Source organism: Gorilla gorilla, chromosome 2 (assembly GCF_029281585.2).
Source record: "Gorilla gorilla gorilla isolate KB3781 chromosome 2, NHGRI_mGorGor1-v2.1_pri, whole genome shotgun sequence".
Classification (NCBI taxonomy): Eukaryota; Metazoa; Chordata; class Mammalia; order Primates; family Hominidae; genus Gorilla; species Gorilla gorilla.
The window spans coordinates 135,338,547-135,356,758 of record NC_086017.1 but is presented as its reverse complement, the minus strand read 5'-3'; the positions used below and the strand labels follow the sequence as shown (position 1 = coordinate 135,356,758).

At 44.9% G+C, this 18,212-nt stretch overlaps 1 protein-coding gene across 28 annotated transcripts in view; it reads right to left on the bottom strand.

Moving 5' to 3' along the window:
• Positions 1–18,212, bottom strand: part of KALRN (kalirin RhoGEF kinase) — a 688,751-nt gene that overhangs the window by 230,065 nt on the left and 440,474 nt on the right. For all 28 annotated transcript variants that reach the window (XM_031009044.3, XM_031009045.3, XM_031009050.3 and 25 more), the window contains 6 exons: positions 14,812–14,904; positions 9,395–9,506; positions 6,834–7,024; positions 6,294–6,395; positions 4,820–4,962; positions 1,365–1,467 (listed from right to left, as the gene is read on the bottom strand). In XM_031009044.3, the coding sequence (XP_030864904.1) occupies positions 1,365–1,467; positions 4,820–4,962; positions 6,294–6,395; positions 6,834–7,024; positions 9,395–9,506; positions 14,812–14,904 (744 nt within the window). The remainder of the gene's footprint in view (positions 1–1,364; positions 1,468–4,819; positions 4,963–6,293; positions 6,396–6,833; positions 7,025–9,394; positions 9,507–14,811; positions 14,905–18,212) is intronic.

Sequence of the window (18,212 nt, the reverse complement as noted above, 5' to 3'; positions counted from 1 at the left end):
TACCACCCACTGACTGTTTAAAGAGGAACACTTTTTATACACTAGGAACACTAGGTTATATTTCTAGACAACAGGTCAGAGGAGACAGGAAATTACAGAAATGGTTTTTCATTGTATGTTTTCACAAGTGGAAAAAAAACTAATTTTCCATCCACTCTGATAGTCAGTAGAAAATGGCTTAAAAACTTGAGGGCAGTTGTCAGAATTACCTTGAATGACCTTGAGCACTAGTCTAAAGCATGATTAGGGTGATTTGGCACCATAATTTCAGCAGGTTTGGGGCACAGTCCCCACACTAAGGTCTCAATGGTTTTTTTTCTCCCAGCAAGAAAAAATAGGAAAAATCCTAATGAATGCAGATCATCTTTAAAAGAAATACCTATAACTTAGAAAACTAAGATGAAGCAATGACACAGCCTGCTGTCTGAGCCTGAAGGAGCAGGCCAAAATACTAGGTCTGGATAAACTAGGGACAAATAGTCTTTGGAAACCCAGAACTTCATTAATAAGATCACTAACAGGCAGCAAAAGATCATCTCATACTCTTTGGATTCTAGAGTAAGCAAATGAGAGTAGGCTCAGACATGGACCCTTTCCTCCCCCTGCTACAAATTCCGGCGGTTGCATTCCTCACCTAGCTGGGGCAGATACACAGAGCCTTTGCTACAGTTTCTTTTCTTTTGCTTTCCCATCAGAACTACTAACTTTTGCTTACTTGCTCCAAAATGTTAGAAAGCAAGTGGCCAGGCTTTCTCACACAACAACTACACCCTTCGTATACCACTTCCTGGTCCTCCTGTCTCTCAGCAACTAAGCCCCAATAATCTGGCCAGAGGAAAGCATCATTTCCACTAGAGTCCCTTTGGATAACAGGCTGCTACCAAACAGCATCTCTGTGGCCATTTCCCAAACCTTTAATCTTGGTCTAACTTTGAGATGAGCTCTTCTCAAATCACTGTAAATTTGAGCCAATTACAGCCACTAAGGTCTCAGGACACTATTCCAACTCAGCCTCACTGAGATCCATCCCCCCAGAAGGCACAGCAGCCCAAGAAGCCCAGGTGGGGCATCTCAGAAAGAGAAGAAACCTAGACTCCCTCACTGCTCAGCCTTCCCACTTCTGTTAAACTCTCCCAGTGTGAGAGGTCAGCCTGAACCACCGCAGTCTTCCATCCCCTCAGACCAGATCTCGTGCTGGGACATGCCTCCTCCAGCCCTGTTCTTTCCCCCTTGGCTGGCACAAAGAGACAACTGGCTCCTGAAGGTAGGATCCAAAGTGAGAGAAATTCTCTAGGGGTACCTCTCCAGGGGTGGTTGAGCCATCAAGAAGTCTCAGGGGAAGGAAGGTTAGGACTCTGTCCTACCTTGTCACTGTCCACTGTGTTCTGAGAGGTCCTAGAAGCAATGGAGATGGTGTCTGGTTGGCTGCTCCCATCCCCCTGGCTGTCAATATCCTCCACTCCATCCCTGCAGGAAGAAGAGAAAAAAAACAGGGGTGGGGGTGGGGGGAACCACTGTGGGTTTAGAGCACACAAGGATTTCCGGTTGGGTGGGCAGAGCAGCGCCTCAGCACTTTCTAGCAGGGATTTGTCTAAAATTATCCTGCTAAAGAGAGTGGCCCTATGTGATTTTCAGTGATGTCACTTCTTGCACTTAGTAAACACATAATCACTATGTTGATAACTAAATGCAAAATGACCCCCTTCCCCAAAACTCCTCCAGCCCATGCTGCAGAGGGGGTGTATGTGTGTGTATATATATATACACACTTGGGAACAGGTCTGTAACAGGCAGTAGGAAGATATATATCCTACTTAGAGCCTAGGCTTCTATCCAGGTGATTAGGTCATTTTAATAATCCCAAATTCAGGGTATTCAAGTTTTTGTACATGCTGTAATTAAGATGAGGGTTCATTTACAGCTGGCCTATAAAGAAAACAGAAGTGATAAGATTTCTTCTTCTTTTTTTTTTTTAAGATGGAGTCTTATTCTGTCACCCAGGCTGGAGTACACTGGCATGATCTTGGCTCACTGCAACCTTCACCTCAAGTGATCCTCCTGCCTCAGCCTCCCAAGTAGCTGGGTTTCCACGTGCCTGCCATCATGCCCAGCTAATTTTTGTATTTTTTCGTGGAGATGGGGTTTCACCATGTTGTCCAGGATGGTCTCAAAACTCCTGACCTCAGGTGATCTGCCCGCCTTGGCATCCCAAAGTACTGAGATTACAGGTGTGAGCCACTGCACCCGGCCAAGATTTCTTTTAAACTTGAGTTTCTTCTGTTCAAGAAAACAGGTTGTGTGGAATATTGTCTCCAGGGGATATTAACTTTGGGAAATTCCTGATATTAGACCTTCAACTCCTGGGTGTGGAGAAGGAATTTATTGCCTTCATCTGGCTGGGTTCTGAGGATCTCATGCATGTTTATAATGATTTCTTATCAATACAGAAGGCCAAGGCATTTTCTCAAAGATTGGTGAACAGTCACAGGTTCCACAGCAGCCTTGGAGCCAGCTGTGCTTCTGTGTGTCAGCTAAGGCCATCTCCTGAGTGCACTCCTGGCGTTTAGACCCCTTCCTGGGCCCCGGACCACACAGCTGTCCCCATGCTCTTTCAGCTCTCCAGCTGTAGAACTGTGCCCCCATCCTGTACCGAGCCCACAGCCATGGCCAAGAGGGATTGGATGTCTGGAAACTGATGAAGGCTGCAAGGTCTGTGCCAGGAAAAGCTGGGGGAGATGTGGGGTTGGAGTTGGGTGAATTAGCACAGGAAATGACAGCTTTTCCCCAGGGGGCTTTTATAAAAGACACCCTGATGCTGCTTGTGGAGAAGTAATGGCATCAGGGGACAGGGAAACTGAAAGCCTGAGAATCCTACCACATGAACAAAGTGCCACAAATAATGAATTCACCTCAAAGGGTCTAAATGATTGCACTCTGGTGTACGTGTGAATGTACGTGGATGTGTGTGTGTATGCAAGTACCCACGCATGTGCACATGTATACACACAATGTCTATTCATCATAAAAAGTATTTTCTCCCATCCAGAACATTTCTAAGTCAACTGCTCTCTCACCATCATTTGTGGGCTTGGGAAATGCCAATTTATTTTAATAACATAAGCCACACATTCATAGGAAGGAAAATCTGCTGTAAAAAGACTTTATGTGACGCATTTCAAAACCAAAAATAAAGGACTTTTAGATCATCTGTTGTTTTGGATTATCTGGGCCAGCGCTCCCCACCATGTGTAGACAGTTGAGAGCTGGCTGTACTTTCTGCTTCCCGCTATTCTGGCCTATGGTGGGCCCTTCTGGTCCACTCCAGATGAAGCCACTTCTGGGGGGATGTGGGGAGGCCACCTAGGACTGTGGGTAGTATTCCCCAACCAATGAACTCCTCTATAAACTGTCCCCATATCCAGGAATCCAAGATAACGGAATTATAGACTGCTTGGTTATTCTCTGCAGAGTATGCCAAGGTTTCTCACCCACCCATCGCAGGACAAGAGAAAAGGTGGGAGCAGAGAAAAGGTGGGGGCATTTCCAAGATATGCCTTTCCCATGTTCTGGAAATGCTCAAACTCTCCTACTATAGGAAAAAGGGGCTATGTCAGGGTAAATAAGCCTAGTCAGCCTCACCTGAGTATCCTCTTTCACTATGATCCTAGAACATCATTTCTTTGTAATTGTTTCCTTTCTAATTTCTTTATTAAAGTAGGGATTCCCTGAGGCATGGCCTGTCTCCACTGCTAGACTTTAGTCCACCCCCTCCTTACCTGGACTCTGGACATAGATAACTGGCATCAAAATGACCCCTTCCCCAGAGCAGTTATAATTCGTCCACGCAGCACTAAGGAGGTGAACTTATCCTGGTCATGCAGGTCTTGGGGCTTCCGCCCCGTGGAGGTTTCTCTACCATAGTCACACCCTTCTTTTGGCTACCACCTCACTCAGGACCAATGCTGCTGCTGCTTCATAGGCCCTGAAATGGCTCCCTACCCTGCTTGTCCTGGTTGGTGCCTAAGGGTCAACTAAATCCTCCAGATTTATTCCATTCAGGTACAGGGGAGGAGGGAAGAACCTGTTATCACCAATGACCATCTCTGCCAGAACCCCATTTTTTTCTTCAAAATGTATGTGAAGTTTTTGTATGCTTTCTTTGGAACTGTCCCCCAAAAGAGTCATTGTAAGTGTAGGTGTCACATGGAGACTTGGGAAAGAAATACTTAAGAAGTCATCCATGGGTTTAGAGGAAACTGGGATTCAGAAGCATCCAGAAAGATATAAGTCCTCTTCTGCCCAATGACATTGCTTATCATAGGTGAATGAAGGTGAGGTCTCTGTGGGGGTTGCAGTAACACCTGCAATGAAACCACCACTCCACACATTACAGTACACAAAGCCCTTTGACTATCCAACCAGTCCAGAGAGTTCCTCCACTCTAGGGCTCATCTAAAGTCCCCTTTCTTTGAATTCTTATAGAATTTATGATCCCTATACTTGGTTCTTCTGGTCTATTTCATGTGTCAGACATGACTATTAGATGGCTCTTAAGGGAATCGACTCATCTTACACTTCCTTTTATCTTGTAGAACCTAGCAGAGTGTTTACCATATAAGAGGTGCTCAATGAAGCCCTGCTGAATTTGACACTAGTGAGATGCTTAAAGATCAGATGACTCATCCTAGGTGAAACTCACAGGCCTTCCTGGAGAGTGCCACCTGCTGGGCACATCCCCCTTCAGAAGCAAAGATTCATCCCATTCCCGCACCCGGAAGCCTGTGAGGCAGGCAGTGCTGGAGGGAGAGGTGCTGGTTACCTCTTACTATTGTTCCTCTGTTTGGCTGGTGTTTTGGGGAGCTGAAGTGGCTCCTTTAAAGCTCCTTTCAGGTGAATGATCCTTTCTTGAATCACTTCTCGAATGTTCTTGATCCACTCCTGCTTGGTTTCAATGTTGGAGGCCTAGAGTGCCACAGGGAGAAAGACTGAGAACCCCAACTCCCATCACCTTACCAAAAACAGTTCTCAACCCTCCTGCAGTCTTCATCTGCTATTTTCAAGGATTCCAAATGTCTGTGGAGTTTATTTCTCATTTCATACTTATGACTCTTCAATACCAGAAACAGGCTTCTCCAACTCCCAGAACAGTGCTCTGACCTCAAGACTCAACGCAGAATTACTTGTACAGGAGTAACTGTCAAAGTATTTCATAACTCATAAGGCACTGACCAATCCTGATATCTGCCCTGGAGGTGGAACAGTATCTGGAAGTTCCCCCTGGGACAGGGATTAACACCTGGGTTGCTAGATCCTGGGGAGGTGTGGTGGGCACTGAGAGGGGCAGCATCTACTTCCCAATCAGTATGGATATATGTCAGGATGTTCACCTAGCATGGCTCCACAGACGTGTACTGACTAGAAATCACTCCTAGGTTTGTGGCAAGCTCTGTTAACTAAAGGCACTGCTATCATTTTATGATGATCCCATTTGTCTTGGTAGAATTTTTTTTCTGGTAATTCTGCCTCACAATAGGTAGCAGCTATGCTGGCAGTTCAGAGTGAATACATGTGAAGCTTTTGTCGGGGTTGGACCATTTTTTCCTTGGTGATGGGCACTTTCCTGACAAGCAAATGACTGCTGGGAACTTCATCATCTGCATTATCGCTGCTCAGACAGGCTAACATCACTGCTGTGCCCCAGAGAGCTGCAATGACTCCTCAAGGCCGTCTTCTGGTGAAAGGCTCCCTCTTGACATTTCTCTCCATCAGCATGGTCCCCATGCTAATGTGATTTAGTAGGGGTTCAAGAATGTAGGTTCCCAGGGAATAAGGTCCATATCTTATACATAGTTATCCCCCACCACACTAGGCACTATACCTTTTACACGGAAGCTATTTAGGAAAAAATGTCAAATGAATGTGGAGCAAATCAAGGTGTCTTTTGTCAAAGGGTCAATTGTTCTTGCCACTTGAAGGAAGAGATACGGACAGAGCACAGTTTAAGTGGGCCTTACTGAGCTGGCCCCACAAGCCACTCCCTGCTTTCTTCCCTCTTGGTCACACACGTGCATGCACATGTGCATGCACACGGTCTCAAAGACCATGCGTCTTTGAGATTCTGGGTCTACCTTCATGACAGAATTTGCTTCTCAATGCCCATGTGATGCTGCCATTCCCAAAAGAAGCCCATGGCTCAGTAGAGTCTCTGGGCCTTAGCTTTTAGGTGTCACTTGCCCACCCCCACTTCTATTATCCCCAATCCTAGTTTGTGCCTAGCAGAGAGCAGTACTTACTTTCAGCACTGTTTTATTGTCTGAGGATGGGGTGCGCCCAGACCACAAGGCAAATTTGCAGGGATCGCCCTCCACGTGCTCGGTCACACCCAGCTCTGAGGTCTGTAGACAGGAAATGCCTATGAGAGGCGGGGAAGGGGAGGGCAGTGGGGAAACTTAGGGCTGGGGTGGGAAGGGAAAGGCAACAAAGAGGAGAGGACCGAGGGAGGGGCTTCTGTCAATCAAACTTTAACAGATTGGATATTCTGTTCATCTACCCAGGATGGAAGGACCTACAGGCACGTGCCTGATTAGCAGGTACCAGGGAGGGAAGGTGAAGAGGGAGGTGCTAAAAGCAAACAGAAAGAAGAACTGTGAACTCTACAATGCAGACGTGGGAGGTGAGTGGGGTGCTTTCCAAATAGGAGACATTTTCATTTGTCCAGGATGGTTTTGGTGTGGAGGCCGGGGAGGAGATGAGATGCGTGTGTCCAGATCCCTTCCTGCCCATGGGTTCTATGAAAGCAGGGAGTCTTGTCTTACCCCACCTGCCCCACCTACCAGTAGCTTGTTCTTGTAAACATATTTCGTGTGTCCTGAAGAATCTTTGATCTCCTTGCTAAAAACCAAGGAGATCTCAAAGAGGAACAAGTGCCGCTCCCGCCCCTTCCGGATCAGCGACTTCGGGTCCCACACTTGAAAGGCATCCTGGAGAATCAACTCCCCCTGCACATCCAGGTTCTCGTCGAACCCTGAAAAACATCCATTTCCACCCTGTGGAGTTTCTCTACTGCCACAGTCAGGGGGCCATGTTCCACTCCCCTCTTGGAGAAAGGCCTCTCTTATTGTTAGTCCTCAGTTACTGAAGGGTTTTTTTCTCTCTGCTAACTCCAGAGACTGCTGAACACTTCCATAGACATCTCTGAGAATTGCAATTAGATCTCTCCTGCCCCCTTCCTGCACCATGTCTTTTATATACATAACCAATATTAGTGGAATCTCCTGCAAAGGTCCTATGCAACCTCACATCTTCACACACCCACAGTTGGCCTCCTGCAAGGGCAAATCCCATAGCTCCTTTGTCCTCCACAACTTTCTACTGTTCCTGACTTGCAGCTATGAGTGGGGTTGAGGACAAACACTGCCTGACTGTCTTCAGCTCCTCTTTATGTGTCACTCATTACCTTAATTCTTCTTATTATTATTTTTTATTTTTTTTGCAGTGGCATGATCGTGGGTCACTGCAGCCTTGAACTCCCAGGTTCAAGTGATCCTCCCAGCTTAGCTTCCCAAGTAGCTGGGTCATAGGTACATGCCACCATGCCCAGGTAATTTTTGTATTTTTTGTAGAGACAAGGTCTCCCTATGTTGCCCAGGCTGGTCTTGAGCTCAAGTGATCCTCCCACCTTGGCCTCCCAAAGTGCTAGGATTATAGGCATGAGCCACTGTGCCTGACCTACCTTAATTCTTATATTCCATTTCTAGAATTCCTCCCTTTGATTACTTTGCACAAGCCTTCAACAGTTTATACCACTTGAAGTTTTTAAGAGATGCTCTCAAACTTTAGTGTGCATAAGGATCACCTGGAGAGCTTGTGAAAACACAGATTACTGCCCACCCTCCAACTTCCCCAGATATTCTGATTCAGTAGGTGTGGGGTGAATCCATGAATGTGCACTTCTGACAAGCTCCCAGGTGCTGTTGCTGCTGCTGGTAAACAGACCATGCATGGAGTAGCTGGATCCAGAGCATAGGTCAGGGACAGACTGGAGGAGCTGGGTACTTGCAGGTACTTCCAGGGTGGGGTGGAGGGGAAGGTACAAACAGAGAGGAAAGGAGTGGAGAAAAATGTCAACAGGAATACATTGAGATGGTTCCTGCTCAGCCTAGGGAAAATAGCCAGGGCTCCTTTGCTCTAAGAGTTGAGGCTTCTGGTGCTAAGGATGGTCCGGGAAGTAGGGAGACCGTATCAAGTCTCCCAAGGTGGTGTTGGTGGTACTGGCGAAGTAGGATGGAGTCCAGAAGAGAAAAAACAGCCCACGTGTTTACATATTTGCAACAGACTATACACATTTCCTTTAGCACCCATTAAAAATGTTAAGTCTTTTTGTTTGTTTGTTTTTGTTTTTTGAGATGGAGTCTTGCTCTATCGCCCAGGCTGGAGTGCAGTGGTGCGATCTCAGCTCACGGCAACCTCTGCCTCCTGGGTTCAAGCGATTCTCACACCTCAGCCTCCCAAGTAGCTGGGATTACAGGCATGCGCCACCACCCCTGGCTAATTTTTGTATTTGTAGTAGAGACGGGGTTTCGCCATGTTGGCCAGGCTGGTCTGGAACTCCTGACCTCAGGTGATCCACCTACCTTGGCCTCCCAAAAAAATGTTAAATCTTAACTCATCTAACAAATTCCACCCCAGTATGGCTGCTCTGCCCACTCATTCTGCAGTGTTAAGACCACTTTATTGGAATCTTACTCTACAGGTTTCTGGTCCCAAGAAGATAGCTTCATCTGACTGAAGTCTTATCAGAGTTGTTTGGCTGGACTTACTAACCTTCTAGGAGGACAAAATGCTGGTTGCACAAGAATGTGAATGTATTTAATGCCACCGAACTGTACATTCAAAAATGGTTAAAATGGTAAATTTATGTTATACATATTATGTATATTTTACCATAATAACAAAAAAAGAGCATAAGGCTGAAGATGGTATGTTTTGTGTGTATGTGTGTCTGTGTGTGTTTATGTGATCAGGCTTTCTATTCATTGTGATGACCAAGGCAATGTAATGCAGATGCTATGCAGACTAACAAGACTGCTGTAGGTTGGAAGCTCTAGCACACCAACAGTGAGGGTGATGGCCTGTCCTGGACTGTCTCATGGGCAGCAACATGTCCACATAACCTCCAGTGGCTTAGGCCTGGTCCTTCCTAGAAGCAGGGTGCTAGCCAAATTGGTCCTTGTGGAGCCCCTCTCACATGACAAGGGCCTATGTAACTACTTGTCATTTCTTCTCTCTTCCAGCCTTGCACCTTGTCTAACTTCATGCCACTTCCCTCCCATGATACAAGCTCCCCCGTGTCAAGGAAGAGAGGAGGCTTCCCCAGTGCTGGGAGGACAGCTACCTTCCAGCATGCTGACATGCATGGCATCATTGGCTTTCTTTGGGACACTGAGCATCACCTCCAGGCCATCCTTGAGCTCCCCTTTCCCTTCTTCACAGCAAGTTAAAAGTTCCTGGGGAAAAAAAAGTCCGGACATAATTAGGGCCATCTCCCCCAGCTTCCTCCCACCACCTAACCCAGCAAGGAAATTATAGACCAGCTTCGCTCTCTGTAATGGTTCCCTCTGAGCTATAAAGAAAGTGAGGTGGGGTAAAAGGGGTTATCTCTAAGAATTCAACCACTATTTTTCTCCCACACTGAGCATTCTCAGCCCAATCTAGCCCAAACTAACTCAATCCAACCCAACTCCGAAATGGCTTGACCTGTAAGGCAGCAACTGAGGCATTCTCTGTCACTGGACTGCCCTCTTAGAGAAGGGACTAGCCTGGCAAAGCACGTGAACAGAGGTGCAGTATTGTATAATCCAATAAAGAGAATAAAGAGAAGAATGAGGAGGATAAAGGGAAGACAAAGAGTGTGCTATGCAGTACCCGTATATCCCTGCATGCTTACTGCTGACACCACTTTTATTTACAAGCCTCTACAGCCTGAATGCTGACTTCCATCCCACTGGGAACAACTTGAGGTTGGAGACTTAATAGGCTTATGACATCCCAGAGTAATAAAATATTTTTAGATCATATGGATCAGGAGTTCCTAATCTGGGGCCAATAGATGGGCTTCTAGGCTATTTCATTGTCAGATGAGGTAAGTGCGATTAAGAGAGATGAAGTGATTTTCCTCAGGTTATATAACTCAGTGGAGGCTATGCAGGGGCCAGAATCGAGGTCTCCTGAATCCAAATCTGGCACTTGATCCACCACATCAACCCTGTCTCTCCTATATTCTGTCCCCCATTGAGGCTTCCAGGGGCAATACCCTCTTTCTTTTACCTCCTGGGGAGCTGGGGAGTGTGCCCTTTCTTTTGTATTTCCTCATTGGAGACTCAGTCATCACCATCCCCATAAAAGATATATAGTATCTGGTTGGTGGAGGAAAGATCATTTCCAACTATCTTGAGAATCATAAGACCACTTGGAATGATTTTTGCCCAAACCAGAAGAATGTTGGCTTTTCATTTTTCCTATCAGGGTCACTGTATCTTACTCACTTTGACACTGAGAAGGGAATGGTTAAGCAACAGATCTGCAAACCATACTCTCTCCTCGAGGGGGCAGGGGATGCATGTTGAGTGGAGGTGCCTTTCCCAGAAATAAAGAAGTTCACCAGATCAAATCTTGTAAACATGTTAATGACAGACCTCTTGACAAATAACCTAATGGTACTTGCTAGCAAGAGAGGACTTATCTAGGAAATGCTTTTAACAGGATAAATCTTGTCTGTCTAGGGCTTCTTATGGTAAACAATCCTAGAATCTATGGCTTTAGAGGCATAGCTCTCTGGAAGGTGTCACATAAGCTACGCAACTATCTAAGTAAAAAGGGAATATCTTTCATGACCAATTGGCTCTCTTCAGGGCAAGTGATACAATGTGACATACATAATTTACAGACCTTGTAGATCAACCCGGCCGCAGCACATCCTGGCTGCAAGAAAGGGCTTGGAGCTGCACTGGTGGTCCTGGCCCTTTCCTGTGTCACCTCTGCCTTGGAATTACTTGTATCCTTGAAATTTTTAGTCAAGCTTTATACTTGGTAAGATATCTAATTAGTGAGAGTTTGATCTAAAAATCCAATCCTTGGATACATTCCCCTAGGAATAAGCGAGCTTTGAGTGTCCAAAGAAGAAGTGCGCCCCCTAGAGCACATGTTTGAGAGGGAGAAGTGATCAGTGCTCAGCTTTGCCCTTGGCTCCAGTCAGTATAATGTCACCCTTGTTCAGAAAGTGGTATTTACTTCTGCCAACCTAAAGTTCTCAGATTCTCCCACCCCTTTCCTTATTTTAACCTTCCCAATCTTATTTTCATATATCATCAAAGAAAATCCTGAGGCAAAACATAAGAGAAAAAACAAGAAATATGCTTCAGTTTGTGACAGAAAACATGAATTAGTTTAATCCCCCCCCTGCCCAAAACAATTTAGCAAGTCTACCAATCTACCAGCTGGGCCAATAAATTTTCCCTGATCCTTGCTATACTTTATGATAAGGAGAAGGCTCCACATTTAATTTAGGATCCTTTTGTAAAGCCACAGCAGATTTACATGAAGAATATTGAGCACTCTGACGTAAAGTTTCTACTTTCACGCCATACCTAAAGTGATGAACCCAGAGGATACTGACAATTAAATATACATGTATTTGAAATAAAACTGACTTTATGAAAATAAATCCCATATTATTTACAGTAAAAGCTCAGCAAACTGTTTTTCCCTTACTCAGCAGGCACTCTGCCACCAGCACATTTAAAAAAGACCAAAACTATCTTCTTCTTTTTTTTGAGACAGAGTCTCGCTCTATCACCCAGGCTGGAGTGCAGTGGTGCAGTCTCAGCTCACTGCAACCTCCGCCTCCTGGGTTCAAGCAATTCTCCTGTCTCAGCCTCCTAAGTAGCTGGGACTACAGGTGCACGCCACCATGACTGGGCAATTTTTATATTTTCAGTAGAGACGGAGTTTCACCATATTGGTCAGGCTGGTCTCAAACTCCTGACCTCAAGTGATCCACCTGCCTTGGACACCCAAAGTGCTGGGATTATAGGTGTGAGCCACTGTGCCCAGCCTATTTTCTTAAAAAAATAATAATAATTTTATGACTTCCTCACAATCAAATTCCTGCCACTTTATTTTTCCACTTCTTAGCTACCTCTATAGGCACTTCTTCCTAAAACACTCAATTCCAGAACGAAGGTTCAGAGCCCACTCCTTCGACTGCCCACAGCAAAACACAAGCCTATTCCATCCTCAACTTCCCTCCCTTGTCTATGCCACATAATTCATCCTAGGGGGCTTACACCTTACAGGGTTAAAGGGAGAGGTAAAAAGCTATATTTCTTTTAGAACTGCATCTTAGTTGATTTAAGACACTGGCAGTGTGGATAGTTGAGTCAGCATTGGTTTGTCTTTCTTTCCTTTTGTTTTTCCTTTTTAAATTCACAACCCCACCAATTCCTGAACAACCTTTGGGTGGGATGCATACATTCAAAACCATAAAAATCAATTTTTTTAAGTCTGTTAGCACAAGAAAAATAATTTTATTTTTTATTTTATTCATTTATTTTTTTTTGAGACGGAGTCTCACCCTGTTGCCCAGGGTGTAGTGCAGTGGCATGATATTGGCTCACTGCAGCCTCTGCCTCCGAGGCTCAAGCAATTCTCATGCCTCAGCCTCCTGAGTAGCTGGGATTACAGGCACACACCACCATGCCCAGCTAATTTTTTGTAGAGACGGGGTTTCGCCATGTTGGCCAGGCTGGTCTTGAACTCTTGACCTCAAGCAATCCACCTGCCTTGGCCTCCCAAAGTGCTGGGATTACAGGCATGAGCCACCATGCCCGACCATGAAAAATAATTTTAAAAGGCCAAGCATTAAGTGGGATAGGAAAGAAGAAGATAATTATACACAAAATCTGGGCTAAGGGATTCTACTGTAAGCAACCACAAAATTCAATGCTAACTTTCTAATAGCCACACGTAAAGAATGGCCTAAGCAGCTGTCATCTAAAGATAGAAAGTATACCCATTTCTCAGGAGAGAGGATTCCCTACACCCCCGTCCTGAGATCTCACAAGAATTTCTTGTGTCTTCATATAAGAAATTTCAAAAAACAAAGAAGGGAAAGCAGTTCTGGCAGGACAGCTGGGGTGGCTGCACACTCTTTTCTCACACTAGTCCTCAGGAAAGGCCGAGGGTGTGATGTCCAGTTGTAGCACTTTAAGCCATTTCTGCAGGGTTGGTTGGCTGGAGTACTGGAAGCAGATGTCTGTAGCCTCTTCTTGGAGATGAGGAAGGAGAAGAATTGCAGGGATGAGGCTGAAGGGAAATGATGTGGCATGGCCCCACTCTGACTCAGAGGACAGAAAAACCTACCAGGGCACAGGCTCCTGCACCTTCACTGCACTGCTGCCCTCACACCTCTCATAGTGCTAAGCCAGGGAGATTCCATGGGCTGGGAATGGTGGACTCACTCCAGTGTGACTAGAATGGCAGATTTAAAATTAGACTGGTTTTCAGGTTCAGTGAAATGAGATTATGCAAGTTTTTGCAGACATCTCTAAACATGAGCCGAATTACATCAGATTTTCTCTGAAATTACACAATGTACTTATAACATGTCCCCTACTATCCCTTTATCTTTGCATTAAAGGAGCAACCAGCAGGATATTTCAAATGAGGGAAAACTCTACCCCTAAACTTTAGGTATTAATATAGATGGGGGTTATTTAACTACTTGTGTCAATTCTCCAGGCTTTCTGTGGAAATGACATTATTTTCAATGTATCAATGCATTCTTATATGAGAAGGATAAACCCAAATTACTTAGTGTTTTGCATATTTGGTTATTTAACTTTTAAAGATAAGATTTTGAAGGAAAATCCAAATCTCTTGGTTGGCTCCAGAAGAACCCCTAACATGTGAGAACCTACAGATATAAGAATACCCTTGTGTTTTAATATGTACCCTTTGACAATTTTCCCTCAAAATCCTCATCGTCTTGACAAACACAGACAATGGTAGGTGCCACCCTGGCCTCGACTACCCATGTAAACTGGCACTGCCCTTAGGACTCTGACCTTTTATTTATTTATTAATTATTATTCTTATTTTTTTGAGACTGTGTCTCACTCTGTCACCCAGGCTGGAGTTCAGTGACATGATCTCGGATCACTGCAACCTCCGCCTCCTGGGTTCAAGTGATTCTCTTGCCTCAGCCTCCCGAGTAACTGGGATTACACGTGCACACCACCATGCCTGGCTAATTTTTTGTGTTTTTAGTAGAGGTGGAGTTTTGCCATGTTGGCCAGGCTGGTCTCAAACTCCTGGCCCCAAATGATCTGCCCACCTCAGCCTCCCAAAGTGCTGGGATTATAGGCATGAGCCACTGTGCCTGGCAAGACTCTGACTCTTGATTTCATCAAAAGCAGGGGCTACCAGGAGGAATCTGCTTCTGTAAGGAGGGACAACAAAGCCTCTAGGAGCCAGTCAGTGCCTGAGAAGGCAATTGCTAAAAGCTGTGCAGTGGTAGGTAGATGAGAAAATAGTCACAACTTATTCCTGCTCCCTTTTCTCCCCCTTCTGCCTTAAAATAGGCATCTGGATTTCCATGGGATAGGACAGCGATGCCAGTGTGGGCTGAAGTTCTGCCCTAGATAGAAGAAAGGTCTTCAGGTGGAAGCATTCCCATCCTTAGGAGCCAAAGCTGGGACTCCCTTGCCCCAGGCAGTAGGCAGTGGAGGGGGATGTAGAGGGGAGGGAAGGTACCTTCAGGAGCAGTTGATATTTGGTGATCCTTTGGACAGGCTTAATTAGGTAGGAAGAGATGGAGTTGGCCAGACCATGCCGCTGTTGTATCTCCTGCAGGGATGAGAACAATGTGCAATTAGACACAGAGGGGTGTGTGCATGTGTGTGAACTCTGAGAGGAGAAAGGCAGGGGTCAGAAGAGAGGAAGAAAGAGAAAAAGGTAGACAAGTATGAGAACATGTTCTTTCATAGGGAGAGGGGAGTAAAAAGAGAAACAAAAGAGACCAAGATGCATATAGAGAAAATAGGAGAGAGAGTAAAAAGGGAGAAGGATTAGGGAAAGAAGCAAGTGTGTGAAACAAATAGAAATTGAGCAAAAATGGAGAAAAAGAACAGTAGAAAAGAGAGCAATAAGGTAAATAACAGAGCGGAGGGTAAGGAGAGATGAAGTAGGAGTAAAAGGAAATCAGTTCCAAAAAGGGGAGATGAGAGTACAGGGAAAGCAGAGAATGAGGCTCTGACATCTATTCTGATGGCTCCTGAGGAGTGTTTCCCTGCCTTCAGTCTCCTTAAAATAGCACAAGGATATATCTCCTTTATTAATACCATCCTTCTCTTTAAATTTAACACATCCCAACTTAGGGTCATCACTTTATCTCTTATAAATGTTCATTGTGATAAATAGCACCTCCTTCATTCTTCAGGTCTCCTAAGCTAGAAACCATGGAGTCAATTTTAGTCATTTCTCCTCTGTTATCCCTGGTGACAAATCTTTCCTTTCCATTTCCAGGGACATCACCCTCATCACTCATGCCCAGGCTAGGGCCGTGGCCTCCAACCGCTGTTTGTGCTTCTAGTCTCTCCTTTTAATCTACTCTCTATCCTACCTCCAAAATGATCTTCTACTCCCCGAAGTCTAGGGGTTATAAGGGTCAGAGAAAGGTACATTTTTGTCCCTGCCCTCAAAAAGCTTACAGTCTAGATAAGAATACTCAACGCACATGAACTAAAGATCAACAAAAGACAATAGAGGAAATGGTATAGCCAATAAAGATTGAGAGATTACTGGGGTCGAGAGTGGCCGGGTGGTTAGTAGAGATAAGGCCTCAACCTCACCTGCGGCTAAAAGGTGAGATGGGCAGTGGGGGTGGGTTAAGTAAAAGGTTGGAGGAATGACACTCACTTACATCAAACACAAAACTGTATTGGCTGAAATAATCATTGTGTGTTTAGATGATGATGAGGACCATGACTGAATGGTACAGAGGATGCACACCCACCTTCTATAAGAAGTGAAAAATACAGTTAGATATGCAAGGTTGGGTCATTGATGGGTTTGAGTTAGAATAGAGTTAGGATATGACGGTAAGTTTTTCAATGGTAAAGCATCACAGATCTTAAACAGAAAAAACAGGCGGGGCATGGTGGTTCACGCCTGTAATCCCAGCACTTTGGGAGGCCGAGGCGGGAGGATCACTTGCTTCCAGTAGTTCAAGACCAGCCTGGGCAACATGGCCAGATCCCATCTCCACAAAAAATACAAAAATTAGCTGGGTATGGTGGCACGTCCCGTAGTCCCAGCTACTTGGGAGGCTGAGGTGGGAGGATTACTTGAGCCCAGAAGGTCAAGGCTGCAGTGAGCTATGATCACGCCACTGCACTCAACCTGGATGACAGAGAGAGACCCTGTCTCAAAACAAACAAATAAACAAACAAACAACAAAAAAGAGAAAAAAACACATGATGAAAGTAATGTTTCAGAAAGAGTAATATATATACCTAATAGCAACATGGGGGTAAATCTTGGAGAAATAGAGACAGAAAGACAAGTTATGAGGCTATTGCAAAAGCCCAGGTGTATAGATCTAAAGTTACCACACGATCCAGCAATTCAAGTTCTAGGTATATACTCAAGAGAAATAAAAAATATATATCTATGCATGAAAAACCCAAACATCCATGAATTGATAAATGGAAAAACAAAATGTAGAATATTCATACAATGAAATATTATTTGGACATAAAAAGAAATGAAGTTCTGATGCATGCAACAACACAGATGAACGCTGAAAACATTATGCTAAGTGAAAGAAACCAGTCACAAAAGACCATGTATTATGACTCAATTTTATGAAATGTCCAGGCAAGGCAGATCTATCTGTAGAGACATAAAGTAGATCATTGGTTGCTTGTGGGTTGGGGTTTGTGGTGGAGAGCTGGGGAGTGATGGCTAAAGGATACAGGGTTGCTTTGTGAGGTGATAAAAGTGCCCTAAAATTGACTGAAGGGATGGTTGCACATATCTGTCAGCGCACACACAAAAACACTGAATTCATACTTTAAATGGGCAAAATGTATGATCTCTGAAATCATCTCTCAATAAAGCTGTTATTTTAAAGTAGGTCCAGGTATGCAATGTAGGGGCACGCCCTAAGCTAGAATTAGTGAGAATAAAGCATTGGGAAGAATAAAAGAAATATTTTAAAGACGGACTAGATAGGACTTGTTATGGGGCTATGAAGAAGGGTGGAGGAGAGATAATAATAATTTAAAAAATTATTCCAATGCCTATCAGAAATGATTTCTATCCCAGAAAGTAGCAATTTTGTCACCATTTGCCTCTTTCCCAGAGGTGTGTAGTTACAAGACTTGTTTGAGGATGATAGGCAAAACAGCTGCAGCTTGACTCTCTTCAAGCAACTGAACCTTGTGAGTTTATCTGGGAGCTTTGGCAAGAAAGCACAAGCAACAATGCACCTTTGGCACTCTTTCCTCTCTGATGAAAAGCCCAGCTTGAGGAAAGCTGCATGTGGAGCAGAGAGGGAGGGGCCTACATCAGTCAAACCAAGCTTAGACATCACACCCATGCTGTTCTCACATTTAGGGTCAAACATTCTGGATTGGCTAGGCACGGTGGCTCACGCCTGTAATCCCAGCACTTTGGGAGGCTGAGGCTGGCGGATCACGAGGTCAGGAGATCGAGACCATCCTGGCTAACACTGTGAAACCCTGTCTCTACTAGAAATACAAAAAATTAGCCGGGCGTGGTGGTGGGTGCCTGTAGTCCCAGCTACTCGGGAGGCTGAGGAGGGAGAATGGCGTGAACCCAGGAGGTGAAGCTTGCAGTGAGCCGAGATCGTGCCACTGCACTCCAGTCTGGGCAACAGAGCGAGACTCCGTCTCAAAAAAAAAAAAAAAAAATTCTGGATCGTGTGAATGTGTAAGCCTTTCTAGGACTTTAATTCTCTGTGTTCTCTTTACAGTAATGGATATTAGGTGACTGCCTTTATTAAGGGTTTATCTCATTTATAGAATGAGGGCCTAAAGCAAATGGTTCCTAAGTGTAGAACTTAGGGAAACTCTTCTGATGGAATGAAAATAAGCCACAAAGATTATGCCTTTTGGAAAGTTTTGAAAGCA